Genomic DNA, 14,886 nt, shown 5'->3' with positions numbered 1-14,886 from the left:
ATTTTTCTGCATTATCAATAGTATGAAACTTTACAGCAAGATACAGTTCATCTGAATTCATTCAAGTGTATAATTAGTTATTTTTCATATGTTTCACACCCTTCAATGTCTAAAGCATTCAAATTTGTCAATGCAACAGACTTCACATGTGTAGTTTCAAGTCAAGTCATGTCACATCTATTTCATCAAAAGCACAGGTCATTTTGCCACCATTTCAGTAATATGCTGTCAAGTCAAGTGATTATTTTTGAGTAACAAAAAGACAAAATAAAAAAGGATCATGTTTTAAAGCTAGACTGTAGTTTATTGGTGGAGTGAGTATTTTTGCTCATCAGTAACATCTACTTGCATCAACAGGCATGATGACAGCATTTCCTCCTCATTCATTCAGCAGAGACGTTCCCACTAATACAGACTGTACATGAATATGTAGCAAATTTTGTTTACATTTGACATTTGCAAAATATAGATAAGTTACAGTATTGTATGTATGTACACAAATTAAAAGTGCAATACAAACCATTTTGAAACAATACAAATGAATGGGGACCAAGGTCAAAAGCATAATTTCTGAATCAAGACAATCCTACTGTGTACTGCTAAAACAAAAACAAGAGGAAACACTGTGACAGATGTCGACATTTACCCAGATGCCTTTAAGACAGAACAAATTATCAATCACAGCTGTTTGTTTTTAACTAACTTAGAGCCTCCTGTTCACTTCATCTTAGCCACAAAATCCTCGCCCTTCTTGATTGACCCCTTCAGCTCATCAATGGCATCGGCCACCAGCTTCTCCTCGAACGCCGACAGCTTGCCAAGCCCAAGGTTCTTCTCAATGCCATTCTTGCCCAGCAGCAGAGGTGTGGAGAAGTACTTGCACTCTGTTTCCTCAGACCTGACGTAGGCGCACTCCACCACACCTTCCTTTCCATTCATGGCATCCAGGACGGAGAATGTGAAGCGGGCACCGGCATAAGCCATGGAGAGGGTTGCAGATCCAGCTCCTGCCTTGGCCTTCACCACCTCTGTGCCGGCCTCCTGGATCCTGCCAGTCAGTGCAGACAGCTGGTCAGCGGGGAACTCAACTTTGGGTGTGCATTGAGAAATCAGGGGGATGATGGTCTTGCCGGCGTGACCGCCAATGACTGGTACATTGACGCGAGCTGGGTCAAGACCTTTGAGATCCGCCACGAAGGCGTTTGCTCTGACAATGTCCAGGGTTGTGACACCAAACACTTTGTTGGGGTTGTACACTCCATGCTTCTTCATGACCTCTGATGTAATAGGGATGGTGGAGTTGACTGGGTTGGCGATAATGCAGATCATAGCCTCGGGGCAGTTGCGGGCGCAGGCATCGGCCAAGATGGCTACAATGGTGGCATTGGTGTTGAAGAGGTCATCACGGGTCATGCCAGGTTTTCTGGGCACACCGGCGGGAATAACCACGACCTCGCAGCCCTTCAGAGCGGCATCCAGCTGGTCGGCGCCCATGTAGCCGGTCACCTGGGCCCGGGTCTCGATGTGGCTGAGGTCTGCAGCCACTCCGGGGGTGTGGGCGATATCATAGAGGGAGAGTTGACTCACCAGGGGGCTATTCTTAAGTAGCAGTGATAGCGGCTGGCCTATGCCGCCCGACGCTCCGAGCACCGCCACCTTCGCGTTGTTCTGAGACGAGGTGGACAAGCTCCTGACGAGGCTGACGGTGGGTCTTACGGCGCGGGAAAACATCTTGTTTCTGTTACTTCTTTTTGATTATTTGAGTGGAAAATAGAAACTACCTGAAGAGCCCCTCTCCTCGTTGACACGAACGTCCTCTAGCCACCACGAGCGAACAGGAAGACTGGTGAACTGTCATGCGTCGAAAATAAAGGTCGTGCGATGTTACGTCCGATTGCGTCATCGCGTAATGTTACGTCGTCGTCTTTATCTTAGGGTTTTTTTCTCTATTCCCGAGGAAAACAAAGCCAGTTAACACTGGAAGTCGGTAAATTAGCATTGGAAATTGGCGTCGTCACACGAGTTTTATCTATAAAACCAGCATATTCTCACGGTACGGTACGCATGCTTTGTCTGCGGGGGGCAAGGGGAGGAAATAGCCTGTTTATGTTGCCGTGCTAAAATATGCTAGCGCCGTTATATGAACTGAACTCCGTCTATTTGCTGGAGTCAGAGTGCTGCCCTCAGCTTAGCCAGCGTTAGCTACAACAGGTCTCATTGTTGTGGTCGCTTTGTCAGTGGGAAAAACCTCTCGGTGCTGTTTTTATTTCTCAAAAAATGGCTTTGTTTTTGTGACGCTAACAGCTAACACGTTGATTTTGAGTAGCTGTTACGTATCGAAAAACAAGTGTTGTCACAGGCTGCCAGCAGTCTTGTCTGATTATCACGTCGTTAGCTCGCTGTGTCCATCACTACTAGCCCTGTCATTAGGCCAGCTGGGTGGGTTAGCACAAACTTGTAACAGTTAGCTTGTTGTCAAGTTAACACAGCAGCCCTTTGTTCGTGACACTTAGGTAACCTCTTAACATTACAGTAAGTAACTTGTAGCTAATCCGTTTTTAAAAAATCAGGATTTAAATGCAGATTATTTGTCATATGACTGTAACGGTTTGGTCGTCACGTTGTGTTTATATTTTATTTGTGTATATATACATATTTATAGTGATATCTCGCATTGTTTTTCTATCCAGTCTGTAAACAAATATTTTACAGTGCTCTCTTCTTTTGGCAGTGGCGAGTTTGAAGGTCCATCAGCTCTCCTAATGATACATCAGCATTAAGGGTACTTCCAGTAAGTATCAAATTGCATATCTTTCAGCCATTTTATATCATTAAGTATTTGTAATTCTTTAGTTTGACTTAATGTTGTGGCTGTTTGCAATTCAGCGGTTTTAGTTTGTGTTAGTGTGTATTTGTCTTCATGGCATAGGCAGTAAAATAAAAATGTAGTTTTCATTAGAGAAGATGTGTTTTCACAATAATTTTTCACCACTTAATGTAAACACAACAGGCGTAATAATAACGCTCTTGAATATTCTAAGTTTGTTGTGCTTTGTCAAAATGAAAACCTACATATAAAGATTCATGCTTGCCCATTATAATAATTATCTACAACTGTCCACTCTCCACAGTACTTCCAAAGGATGGCTAGTTGTGGGGAGGTTGACCACTCTGTTAACTCGCTTCCATCCAGCAAGAAAGGCAGCAACAGCGGCGGTGGAAGCGGGAGCAGTGCAGAATCATCATGCTCCGGCTCCAGCAACTCGTCCCCAGCCCTGCCTGTGCCGGAGTGTGCCATCTGTCTGCAGAGCTGCGTCCACCCAGTCCAACTGCCGTGCCATCACGTATTCTGTTTCCTGTGTGTGAAGGGAGCGTCCTGGCAGAGCAAACGCTGTGCTCTTTGCAGACAGGAAGTACCAGATGACTTCCTGGAAAGGCCCACACTTCTCTCTCCCGAGGAGCTGAAAGCGTCGGCAGGAGGTCGGGGCGGCGCGGCAAGCGATCACGCCTGGTATTACGAAGGCCGTAACGGCTGGTGGCAGTATGATGAGCGAACCAGCCGTGAGCTGGAGGACGCTTTCTCCAAGGGCAAGAAAACGGCTGAAATGCTGATCGCTGGTTTTTTGTATGTAGCTGACTTGGAGAACATGGTGCAGTACAGGCGCAACGAGCACGGTCGCAGACGCAAGATGAAGAGGGACGTTTTGGATATCCCCAAGAAGGGAGTGGCAGGACTGCGATTGGACACTGAGGGTGTTGCCGGAGCCATCGGGGCAGCAGGTCGAGAGAACTCTGCCGATGGGGCTGATACCATAGTAGCAGGTGTACAGCAGCCAGTTACAGGGGTCTCTTCCACCGTCACAGCTCCTCCACCCACGGCCAGGCCTCCCACCTCCCTCGGTGGTCAGCCTGGCACCAGCACTAGCCCCTCTCTGGAGGATGCTCTCTCCCAGCTGCAAATCAGCCCAAGGCCCACGCCCTCACACGAGCGGTCCGAGGCCGGGGAAGGGGAGGAAGAAGACGAGGAGGAGGAGGTTTCACCCTCCAGGTCCTCCGATCCTCACACCTCCGTGGACGAGTCGGGCTCCGGAGACTGGAGTGACGACGAGGAAGAGGAGGACGAAGAAGAGGGGGGAGACGGAGAGCACGTGGAGCCCTGGGAGGATAGGCCACGGAGGCAAAGACTGAATCCAGAGGACAGAGCCCCCCCTGGTGCAGAGTCCGCCTCTCCTCCCTCTTCATCCAGTAGCAGTGGAAGGTCCAGAATGCCTGACGGCCAGTGTACAGTGACTGAAGTGTGAAGTCATCACTGAAACCAACCAACGTCACCAATAATATGGCTAAGTTCCATTCCATTAATTTATTCCTGACTTTATGTTTTCCCTCACTCAGTCACAGGTCGGATGATGTGGGTGGGATGCTTGGTACAGGAGCGATTACACACTCGATAACAAACATGACCATGTTTTTAGGTAAACAGCTCGGTTTTAGCCGCCGTCATAAATTTTCTGCCTTGTTTTGGCTCACAGTGATCTGGATGTATCTGCGTGATTTGTTTGTAAGTCTTATCCTGTGTCTCTCCCCCCCAGCCTGTAGAAATTATGGTGGATTTCATGTTCAAGCACTGAGCGTTCCCGCACTGAGATGTGAGGTACAGCTTGGTAAACAGATAAATACAGCATGTTGTTTTTGAGCCATGAAATGTTCATTTCATAATTCTCCATCTAGCACATCATGGGACGTAGGTGTAACAGACTTACTGTGGTTGTTCAGCTCACTTGTAGCCATTTGTTTATCGGCATATTGAGCCTCTTTCTTTTCTTTTTTAACTTCCAGAAAAGTGGAGGCTAAAAGGCTAAAGCGATTCGCCAACCTGCTTTTGCAAAATCCAAGATACTGTTGTGTATAAATTCACAATCTAATACTCAGAGGGCTTTGTGGGCGGCCCGTACAGATTTGTGATGTGCAGTGAAAGAAGCATAAATGGGGATGTTACTCCTGGAAATGGAACTCTGTCATTTTCATTATCATGAATGGCTGCATTCGTATCATCTACATTTTAACTCTCTCAGCTAACATAGCACTCAGAAATGGGCTTGTTGGAGCTCAACTCATCTGACTACTATTGGAAAGAACTTAATCCTTGATAAATGTCCCCAGCCTCCACCCTACCTAAAATAACTTACTCCAGATTTCACTGATTGTGGAGCCTTTCCTTTGACGTTCTTCTGACACTTAACTGTTAACAAAGTATGTCATTTCTGAGGAGACAGTGGTTTGAAGGTTGTTTCACAGATGAAGAAAGGAAACAGACGGGGTTACTGATGCTCTTAAGCTTTGTGGGTCATTAAATTTCACACTTCATGTTTTATGATATAGTAATGTAACACAGCAGCCCACAGGATTATCTGGCTACCTGCTTTGGGTTTGTCCTCACTTTGAGTTCAGTTAACCTGCAGCTTGTGAAATCTTAAAATCTGTAGAGTTCAAAACTTAAATAAGTCCGTATGATAGAAGTGCATATCAAATTTATTTTAACTTTTCCAAGCTTTGAATAATTGGCATTTCAATGTGAAGTATCAGTGTTTTTGCTTTTAAAGCCATTGAGGCATCTGGACCTCATTAGTAATCTTATCGTCCCGGACTAAAGTATTCTCAATTGATGTGTTTCTAAAGTTTTGTGATTTGTGCATGTTTGAAGAGAGAGTTATTTAAACACTACTGGTTGGCAGGATGTTGAGAATTAATATGTTTGGCTTCAGTTTGAGTAAATGTTTTTAATTTGTGTTTGTTTTTGCCTTTCTTATGGTTGTAAGTCCTCTTATGTATGATGATGTCTGAAGCAGTGGGAGAACAAAACCATACTACTGCTATTGGCCATCCAAGTTATGTTATTTTTATATTTCTTACATGTTTACATCATCAGCTCAGTTTTAGACTTTCCATTCTGAAAAATAAAGTTTGTGTAACAGTTTTTGCTTGGCAACTTTTTTTTGTTACATGGTTTGTAATTTAAGAATAAATTGTGTCATTTCATCATCCTAAAAGGACATTTTGTGCTTGCCTCTGAATATTTGGGTAACTTTTTTCTCTCTTCTTGTGTGTCAGTTTGCTTTCACTCAAAAATATATTTGTTCTGAGGGTTACATAATGACCATCAATGGCTCCATTGTAAGTAATATTTCACACGTTTTTCTCTGCACAGCCAAGTGTAGCAATTTTTTTTGTCAGGGGGAGAAAAAAAAGCTCACATTCTCCCCCTCTGGCTGAGTGGCTGAAGCATAAATCATATCACAACAAAGCATCCAAAGTAAGACTTCGATTAAGCAGGTGACACGTGGACAGAAACAGCTTGTGGAATTGGGTAAAAAGTCATTCTGGTTCTGTCAATAACCTGAATATATACAGTACAGTGCTGTGAAAAAGTATTTGCCCCCTTCTTGAGTTCTTACTTTTTTGCATATTTGTCGCACTTAGATTTTTAAGATGGTCAAACTATTTTTTAATATTAGACAAAGATAACCCAAGTAAATTTAAATGCAATTTGTAAATGATTATTTAATTTTTTAAGGGAAAAAAGTTATCCAAACCTACCTGGCCCTATGTGAAAAAGTAATTGCCCCCCTTGTTAAATAGAGTTAGGTGATAGACCTAATTTAAAACCTAACCTATTTTTTTTAAAGCTTAGCTGACATCAATTTCACTATCCACACTGCCAGACCTGTTGAATCAAGAAACCACCTCAACAAAACCTGTCTGACAAAGTAAAAAAGCAACACACGTGCATCAAAGAAAGATACCCACATCTCCAGTTGGCATTGTAGTGTTTGCTAATTGTAGGTCACATAAACAAGTGTTTGTATACTGTATATTATAATGAGGCCAACATTACTCTCAACCCCCCCTTTATTCACCTTGGAGCTGTTTGGTATTCTGACAACAGCAGCCATTAGCGCTCCAACTGGGTGTCTGGCCAGGAAACATGACCTCTGGAAGGGGAACAGGAGATACAGGCCTGGCATCCTCCGGGGACCTGCCCTGTTCTTGTCCTTTCAGCTCTCTACGTGTTTCTACTCTCTCATTGCCTCATATGCTGTTTGAGCAAACTCATTTTTACTATCTAATGAAAATATCAGCCACAAATTGGTGCCAAACGTTTAAAAACATTCAGTTTGTGTTTTTCATTTGGCTGTGTATGTTTCAAATGAGATGAAGAGACACTGTGCCAGATATTGAAAATCATCCAAATAATGCTCTAACCTTTAGCTGAGGATCTCTCAATAGATCAGAAATAAGAGGAGTGGGGGTGATCGAGGCCACTGTGAAGCACAAGGAACATGAAGGAAATGCTGAGCTAACCTAGAAAATGAGGTAAGAAGGAAAGACGTGCAGCAGCGTTGCTCTCTATCCTGCAGACAGATGCCGCTGCCTCATGCTTGTTATTCCTGAGTATCTGTCTGTATGCTGCTGTTATCTGTCTGCTCCAGTTAGGCTCAGTCTGTCATGATCTAATCACCACATTTTCAGTCAAGCTGCAGGTAAGACAGTGTTGATTTGCTTGACTGATGGGAAATATTGTCCTTTGCTGTAGGTCTTTGTTCACTGCAACGCCCAGAGAATGATGCAGCGTATTCACAGTCTTATGTTACAGAAAAAAAACACAGCCATCAGCCATAAAATAAACAGCTGACTTGTTTTAAATGGTGGAGTAAGGACATGAATACATGGAAATAACTGAAACAACAAATTATGTTTAAAATCAAATTAGCAATGATTCAGAATGAACTCTTTAAAACAGGTCATACACCAACAGCCACAACAATAAAATAGGTCACCTGTTTTAATGTTATAGCAGACTGGTGTATTGCTGCTTATCTTATCGACTCAATATACTATATATGACATTTTGTGCATCAGTTTATGCATTCATGTCTCAGTTTATTTACTTGTGCAGGTAGGCATGATGTCACACTGAAATGTAAGGAGCAAAAGTAAGACATGTTTCAGTAAGAGATGGTTATTAATGCATTTAATTGAAATAAAATGTTTTATTGTCCTTTTCCCATTGACCAGTAAAGAAAACACACATTTCAGTCATTTCTACCTTCCCACAGCAACGTCAACCAACTTTTATGACATGTTTATCATTAGCATGAATAGTACTTAAACGCACCACAATGTACTTTAGTGTAAATGTCCCACCAGTCCCTCACCAGTAATCTCAATCAACTCAATCAAGAGCCACATAATCTTACAAACATCAACGATATTTGCTGATCTAAAGTCTGAGACACTTTGGCCACTTCATTTGTGTTTGGACTTGCTGGCCAGGGCCTGCAGGTTCGCCGGCCCCCCCCACACCGTCCCAAACACGTCCTTCTCAGTCCTCAGAGCCTCAGGCAGAGGGAGCTCCCTCCCTGACAACACCACCTTCTTCACAGCCTGAATCACAGGAGCTGGTCCTTTTATAAAGCGACTGAGCCAGTTTTCAGCGTTCTGCAGAGGGGTCCCTGCACCCTCTTCCAGGACCCCGTCTGCCAGTCCGATCTGAAGGCCAAAGTTGGGGTCCACTTTCAGAGCTCCACCCAGGAGTTTTAATGCGTTCTGGCTTCCAACAATGTGGACGAGTCGTGCAGCGCCGCCCCAGCCGGGGACCAGGCCCATGTGTTTGTGGACAAACTGGATCACACTGTCAGATGCCATTAATCTAAAAAAGGTAAGAAAACCCATTAATAAATTAGATTATCAGCGATATTAGGAAAGAAACACTTATTATTTATTCAAAAATAAAAACCTCTACCTACCTGAAATCACAGGCAGTGGTTAGTTCTGCACCTCCTCCCAGTGCTCTGCCCTCCACCAGAGCAACGGAGATCAGAGGCAGCCTGCACCGAGAAAACAGTTCTGTCAGCATACTGTAGTGCACATTACATAACGGCTAAACTCCAACTCCTTTAAACTCAGAGGGGTTGCTGCTGCTTTTGTAGTCAACATATACGTATATATTTAGACTAGAGTGGAGTGAAATGAGAGCTTTTACCTCAGTAGTCTTGTGAGAGTATTCTGCATGAACATACACATCTTCATCCCGTCCTACAAGGCAAAACAAGCGTCACCACTCAGGCCTCTTTGAGCATTCATGTCAAGCACAAACAGGCTAACTGTGGTAAGAACACATAGGAAAGCAGGTATTGTGGGGTGTTTCTTTATTCCCCTACCTGTGGGTTGGAGATGGCCCTGACAGCGTTGAGGTCTGATCCAGAGCAGAAAGTTTCAGCAGCTCCCTGGACGATGAGGCCTTTACCATCGGTCCAGTTCTCCAGCTGGCTCACCTGTTCCTCCAGGTCCACCATCATACTGCCTGGGAGGGAAGCAGAGCTCCATTCAAGCAAAGCAGCAAACTGTATTTTTATTTTTTTGCTTTGCTTTTTGTATCCTCCCTTGAACATGCAAATCCACACTTACCGGAGAAGGCGTTCATGCGGGATGGGTTGTTGATGGTCAGCACAGCTACGCCAGAGTCGTGTTTGTGGAGATCGATGGATCCTCCAGAAAAAGCCCGGAGCTTCTCTTTGACCTCGTCCTGGTTGAAGCCATGGATGTTGGAGTACACATCGCCACTGCTCTGTCTCTGCAGTGACCTTGAAGGAACACCATTCAAGGAATTATGTTATATGATACATACAGTCTGTTGTAGTTATTTACATGATCATTGGCTCACGAACCAATCAGCTCAAGTCTATGTAAATGTGCATATCTGCAGTATACAGAAATTGTATGCACAACAGCCTAATGGAAATCAGGCATGCTTACCCCCACAAACAGAAGCATAGCTGATTTTAATAGTCACATTAGTATAAAGGAGACGTGTGTTTTGCCATTCATCAACTCTCTATACTTGCTGTTATTTATGACTATTGACAAGGACCAGTGTGGTGGTAACTAGGGGTGGGCAAAAATATCGATATGGCAATATATCGCGATACTTTATACCGCGATATGATATCGATATTCAATATTTAAATATCAATTTTTTTTTCCCCCCCAAAAAAAAAATAATTCAAAAAAAATATTTTTTTTTCAATTTTTTTTTCAAATAATAAATCATGTTTCAGACGTAAATCCAATTGAATATGTTGTTGTAACTTGCACTTGTATAAAATGGCATGGATAATTTGAATTACATTGTTTTGACTCAGTTTGTCCCATGAATTATCACTATCATCTAATGTACATACAACTCGGATTTTAAGATGCATAATGCCTTTTACATTTTTCAGTGAACTATGTAGAATATCGTAGAATATCGCAATATATCGCGATATATCGCAAAATTTGGATATCGCAATATCGTATCGTATCGTGACTCAAGTATCGTGATGTGTATCGTATCGTGAGGTCCTTGGCAATACCCACCCCTAGTGGTAACCTGGCTAAACCCCCTCACCTGCCCCAGGCTCCACAGCTTCTGCTGCTTTGCAATAGTTGCCGCCTCAGGACACAGAGAACCATCCTGCTGCTGCGTAAAGACGAGGGAAGAACATATTGGGAGAACATATTCAGTTTTGTCTGGATTTAGAGAAATAACTTCATACATATGACTTTATATTGAAAAAGGGGACTGTTGGCACAGACAAGGGAAATAAAGTTTGAAGACAATGAGCAATGATTGTTTTTCATGCAAAGCAATCACATGAAAACCGTGCCTGAGAATTTTCACAGCAGACATTTGAACCGATCAAAGCCGAAAAGAGCCTGAGGTCTAATCATCAACAGTTGTTGTAGGAGTTTATTTTGCATAAATAAAAAACAGACATTGATCTTTCCTTATTTTTATAGCTGATGATGCCTGAAGAAGGTCACAATGCCCAAAAGCTTGTAATAAATTGATAATATGCACAGTGTTTTAGTGTGTGGTCGCTATTTTGTTGTTTTTTTTTATAGATAAAAGCTGTCGAAGTTCCTTTCTTGATCTGTTCATGAGCTTCATATAACTCATCTGATCTTACAGTCTCTGCCATTTGTCTCCAAGTTCACAATGTATTTCACAAAAGTATAATAGGCCTATTTAACATTACTATAGGCTACTGTGGTGCATTCACAGCATCCATTAGTATGAAGCCTGTGTTTCAAACTAGTTAGAGAAAGCACTGAGAAACACACATTATTCATATCTTTCCAAAATGCATCTGTCTCTGCGAGGTGTTTGTGATTTAACATCAAACCGCTGGAAAGTGAATGTCACACAAGGTTTCAGTAGGTCTATCTGTTCCGTAACGTCACTGCTCCGTGTTCAACGAGCTGCAGAAAAAAATTGTATTTTTCGAAAATAAAACTCTACACTGTCGCTGTAAGAATCTACAAAAAACATTTCATAACCAAATACAAACACCAACCTTCAGGGGAAGTCGCGTGGTGTTACTCTGAAATCCGTCCCACTAGAAACTCGAGCAGTGTGGAAACAGCCACGGGAACACAGACCTGCAGCTGCTCAGCTGCTCCACTGGGGGGCGCGGCAACACTGCCATGGCATGCAGCCATGATCCATCCATTTCAGCTCCTTCAAAGACACAGAAGAATCCAGTTATTTTGCAATTCTGACATCGAGTCTCTCTCTTTTCTTTTTTTGGGGTATATTTTACACAACAGTCTGCAAACAATAAATAATTTATTGTTCAACATGACCTGTAGTATCGTTCATCATAGGCCAAGGCAGTGCACAGACTAGAGATCTGTTCTTTGTCTCTCACAGCTCTGTAAACACAGCACACTGAGAAACCAGCTCTGTCCTTATTCAGTAATATTGACAGAGGGTTTTTATATAACACCTACAAGTTATATTTCAGCATTGGCCCAGGCCATTGACAGTTATATAAATATGGCTTCCTGACAACTCAAGTTTTCAGTATTGTTCTTTGATCTAATGTCGGATATTGTTTGATTTGAATTTCAAAACACATTTGCTGAACACCAGTAAAGTGGCTAAAAGTAAGAGATGTCCAAGTCTAACACTTTGTTAACTTCTTGTCAAACAACAGCCTGCCTTTTGGATTTTGGTTTTATGCTGAGCCAAGTCACACTGCCAAAACAGTGTCTTCAAATGTCAGTGATAAATATTATTGGTATTTTCAGTAAGACTAGATTAGGGATGTTCTCCTGTGCTGGAACAGAGCAAACATAGTTTGGTGAACAGACTGTCAATAGTATTGATTTATGAGCAATAATAGCTGTTCTGACTTTGGACATTTGCCAGTAAAGTTTCTGAAAGGTTATATTAAGAAATATATAGTGGAGTTATGGTGTCCTGTAAAGGAATGGCACAGGGCTGCAGCCTCCATTAAAGAAATCACATTTGTCCTCTGAAAAGGTGTCCAACAAAGACAGCATGGGGACTACTGACTCAAATCACACTTGGCTGGGGGACCATCAAAACATCCATAAAGTGTTTTAGGTTTTTACCACCTCTGCCAGTCTCAGTGGTGTGGCCTGAAGGTGGATCGAGGCCTGGGGGCTTTCTGGGTGGAGTCTGCACGTTCTCACTGTGAAACTGGCAGTGTGCTCCCTGATCGCAGCCGTGACCCTGCATAAGGATAAGGCAGAGCCAATGGGTGAATGGATGCTGTGCCACATCTGTGACGGCAACGATTGTTTACAGAACCTTAAAAAAAGACATCTGTAGAGATAAAGATAAAGCTAAGATAAGAGATAAAAAGAAAGTTTATTTGCAATTTGTACATTTGTTAAGGTACATAGGAATTCTTGTCAGAGGACACTCAGAGTAGGCTACAGACATAAAAGAGTAATGCTATGTTAAGCAAGTGTACACAATTATAAAAAACGATCTAAAAAGTAAAGAAAAAGGGTAAACAGGAAAGAGTAAAAATGAATATCAAATAGATGAAGCCCTTAATGTGGAATTTCATAATGAAGGCAGTAGCTGGTGTGAAATGCTCTGTGTGTAAAGGAGACATGGAAGGTCAGATGATAGATCAATGTCTGAGACAAACATGCGTAAACAAACAAGAAGGAGAGGGTGAAATACAGACACACGCAGGGAAGGAAGGGGAAGATGTGCCAAAACAGAGGGAGGTTGAAACACTTCCTGTCCTGTGGTCTGATATATGGCTATTGGGAGGATAAATCCTTCAGATCTATCCACACATCCTCTCCTGTGCAGCTCTGAACATGTCTAAAAACAACTTAAGGAACCAAAATACCTCACTGTTTCTCTGGGGTTTGAAGTTCTGTGAACTCATTCCAGCTACCATCTCAAATCTCTGCTTTGGATGCATATTTCTTATAGTAGCCTACATATATTTTTCCACACACACCCTTAAAAGTGCAAACATTTACTTATTACGTATTTGTTATTTAAGACACCGTAGTGCCGTCACTAACACCAGCCAAGTGTATTTTGTGGAACCCAAACTCCTTCATGACCGTCCCGCAGACATCAAAGGTCATCAACAAGGATACAGTACACTGCATCCAAGACTGCAGAAGAGTCAACTCTGTTTTAGAGCCCCGCACCTCTCCGGTCTATTTAAAAGTGGGGAAGGAATTCAAAAAGGTCGGTGGGACTCTTCCCAGGCAGAGATTCCAGACACACTGACTCTCCTTCCTGCTCTGTACAGTACATTCAGCTAGGTCAGCTAGCCCGCAACCTGTCTCTAAATATCATTCTGTGAAGTGCAGCACCTGGAGGACATGTTGGTTTAGTGGAATTTGCATGCATAGTAGCCTCTAAATCATCAACATGTGTGTGTGTGATTGTCTATCTGGGTTAAGTGTGTGATGGACTGGTAACATGTCCAAAATCTCCCCCTTCTTTATAGACTTAAACTTAAGTGAAACCATTTCTGACTGTTTGCCTGTCCACATCCATTCATCGTCTGCCCGGCCTTTTCAGCCATTTTGATTAAAGTCAGCCCCGCTGTTTTATGATCCATCCGGATATCAGAGATGCGGCCGCAGACTCCTGCTGATAATGGAGGCCTGTCTGAAATTACAACCTGGCTAATGGCACAGAGAGAGAGAGAGGAAGAAAGAGAGGCACATTTTCCGCACACATTTGTCTGGATGCATGCACAAATGTTGCTGGATGTACAGTATTCCTGTGTGCTATCACAGTGCGGTTGTGTGTGTGTGTGTGTGTGTACTGCTCGTGGCCTCTAAAATGATGCATCAGTGTGCTGATCGATATGCAGCTGTCTCGGGCTCCACAGGCAGGAAGTCGGGGAATGCACTGCAGTCAGCATGACTATACCAGCTCACCAAGATAAGAAAACACACACACACACACACACACAGTCAAGGAGATCAAATAAGAGGCAGTCTATTTCAGGGCAGGGAGAATGGCAGGTTAGCAGGTGCCAGAAGCTCTCTGGGGCTGGAGGTTTCCTGTGGACAGAGAGCCAGGAGACACTGGGGGGAGGTTCAGTTCACTGCACACTTTTGCACAGCAGCAGCAGCAACAACAACTTGGATGTTTGTGTAACCACTCCAAATGCACAGACCATCTATTGTGTATTTGAAACCATCCATAATAAGTATCTCATTATGAAGTATTCTGCAAAGACAAACCAAATACACCATGGACACTCAGCGAACCGCTAGTCAAAACACAGCCTTGACACCAGTCAACAACAAAAAGAACACAAGTGGCTGTTTAGGATTCCTACACAATACAGAGAGGGGGGATTTGCACTCGAGCTTGTAAGAGGAGGGAGACCACAGACGGGATCTGCTCTGGTCTAGACACATCAAATCACATCTGATCAAATTGTGTGCAAGTCTGATGGGTGTTATGTTTCTGTGTGGATGTGGAATTTCACCGAATGAAAGCAAGCTCTGTGTAGCGGCATGATTACAGTAATCACATGCAAC

At 43.1% G+C, this 14,886-nt stretch overlaps 3 protein-coding genes across 5 annotated transcripts; 1 reads left to right on the top strand and 2 right to left on the bottom strand.

The window, feature by feature from the left end:
• Positions 1-280: 280 nt before the first annotated feature.
• Positions 281-1,873, bottom strand: mdh2 (malate dehydrogenase 2, NAD (mitochondrial)). Its single transcript, XM_085802613.1, has one exon. The coding sequence runs from the start codon at positions 1,729-1,731 to the stop codon at positions 718-720; it is 1,014 nt and encodes a 337-aa protein (XP_085658739.1). The 5' UTR covers positions 1,732-1,873; the 3' UTR covers positions 281-717.
• A 37-nt stretch (positions 1,874-1,910) lies between these two features.
• On the top strand, positions 1,911-6,050 carry LOC146972409 (E3 ubiquitin-protein ligase rnf146-like). 2 transcript variants are annotated; one of them, XM_085802611.1, is made up of 3 exons: positions 1,911-2,053; positions 2,732-2,791; positions 3,132-6,050. In XM_085802611.1, exon 3 carries the CDS (start codon positions 3,144-3,146, stop codon positions 4,299-4,301), a length of 1,158 nt encoding a protein of 385 aa, XP_085658737.1. In that variant the 5' UTR covers positions 1,911-2,053; positions 2,732-2,791; positions 3,132-3,143; the 3' UTR covers positions 4,302-6,050. The 2 variants fall into 2 exon arrangements, with proteins under 2 accessions (XP_085658737.1, XP_085658738.1); XM_085802612.1 differs by lacking the exon at positions 1,911-2,053 and adding an exon at positions 2,186-2,532.
• A 1,981-nt stretch (positions 6,051-8,031) lies between these two features.
• echdc1 (enoyl CoA hydratase domain containing 1) lies at positions 8,032-11,437 on the bottom strand. 2 transcript variants are annotated; one of them, XM_085802605.1, is made up of 7 exons: positions 11,393-11,437; positions 10,448-10,519; positions 9,466-9,641; positions 9,219-9,361; positions 9,041-9,093; positions 8,805-8,885; positions 8,032-8,707 (listed from the first exon to the last, which is right to left on the bottom strand). In XM_085802605.1, the coding sequence occupies exons 2-7, from the start codon at positions 10,510-10,512 to the stop codon at positions 8,305-8,307; spliced, it is 921 nt and encodes a 306-aa protein (XP_085658731.1). In that variant the 5' UTR covers positions 10,513-10,519; positions 11,393-11,437; the 3' UTR covers positions 8,032-8,304. The 2 variants fall into 2 exon arrangements, with proteins under 2 accessions (XP_085658731.1, XP_085658732.1); XM_085802606.1 differs by having other exon boundaries at positions 8,070-8,707; positions 11,397-11,429.
• Positions 11,438-14,886: the final 3,449 nt, after the last annotated feature.

Source organism: Trachurus japonicus, chromosome 16 (genome assembly GCF_045865225.1).
Source record: "Trachurus japonicus isolate A0001 chromosome 16, Traja_1.0".
NCBI lineage: Eukaryota > Metazoa > Chordata > Actinopteri > Carangiformes > Carangidae > Trachurus > Trachurus japonicus.
Note: the sequence above shows the minus strand (reverse complement) of the source record. Positions and strands in the feature narration are given on the sequence as shown.

Bases quoted from the DNA above. Each gene is read 5' to 3' on its own strand.
- mdh2 (XM_085802613.1), bottom strand. From the start codon at position 1,731: ATGTTTTCCCGCGCCGTAAGACCCACCGTCAGCCTCGTCAGGAGCTTG.
- LOC146972409 (XM_085802611.1), top strand. From the start codon at position 3,144: ATGGCTAGTTGTGGGGAGGTTGACCACTCTGTTAACTCGCTTCCATCC.
- echdc1 (XM_085802605.1), bottom strand. From the start codon at position 10,512: ATGGTTCTCTGTGTCCTGAGGCGGCAACTATTGCAAAGCAGCAGAAGC. The intron at 9,642-10,447 runs GTGAGGGGGTTT...TGTTCCTTCAAG, and splicing joins AGCTGTGGAGCCTGGGGCAG to GTCACTGCAGAGACAGAGCA. The intron at 9,362-9,465 runs GTAAGTGTGGAT...CTTCCCTCCCAG, and splicing joins CCGCATGAACGCCTTCTCCG to GCAGTATGATGGTGGACCTG.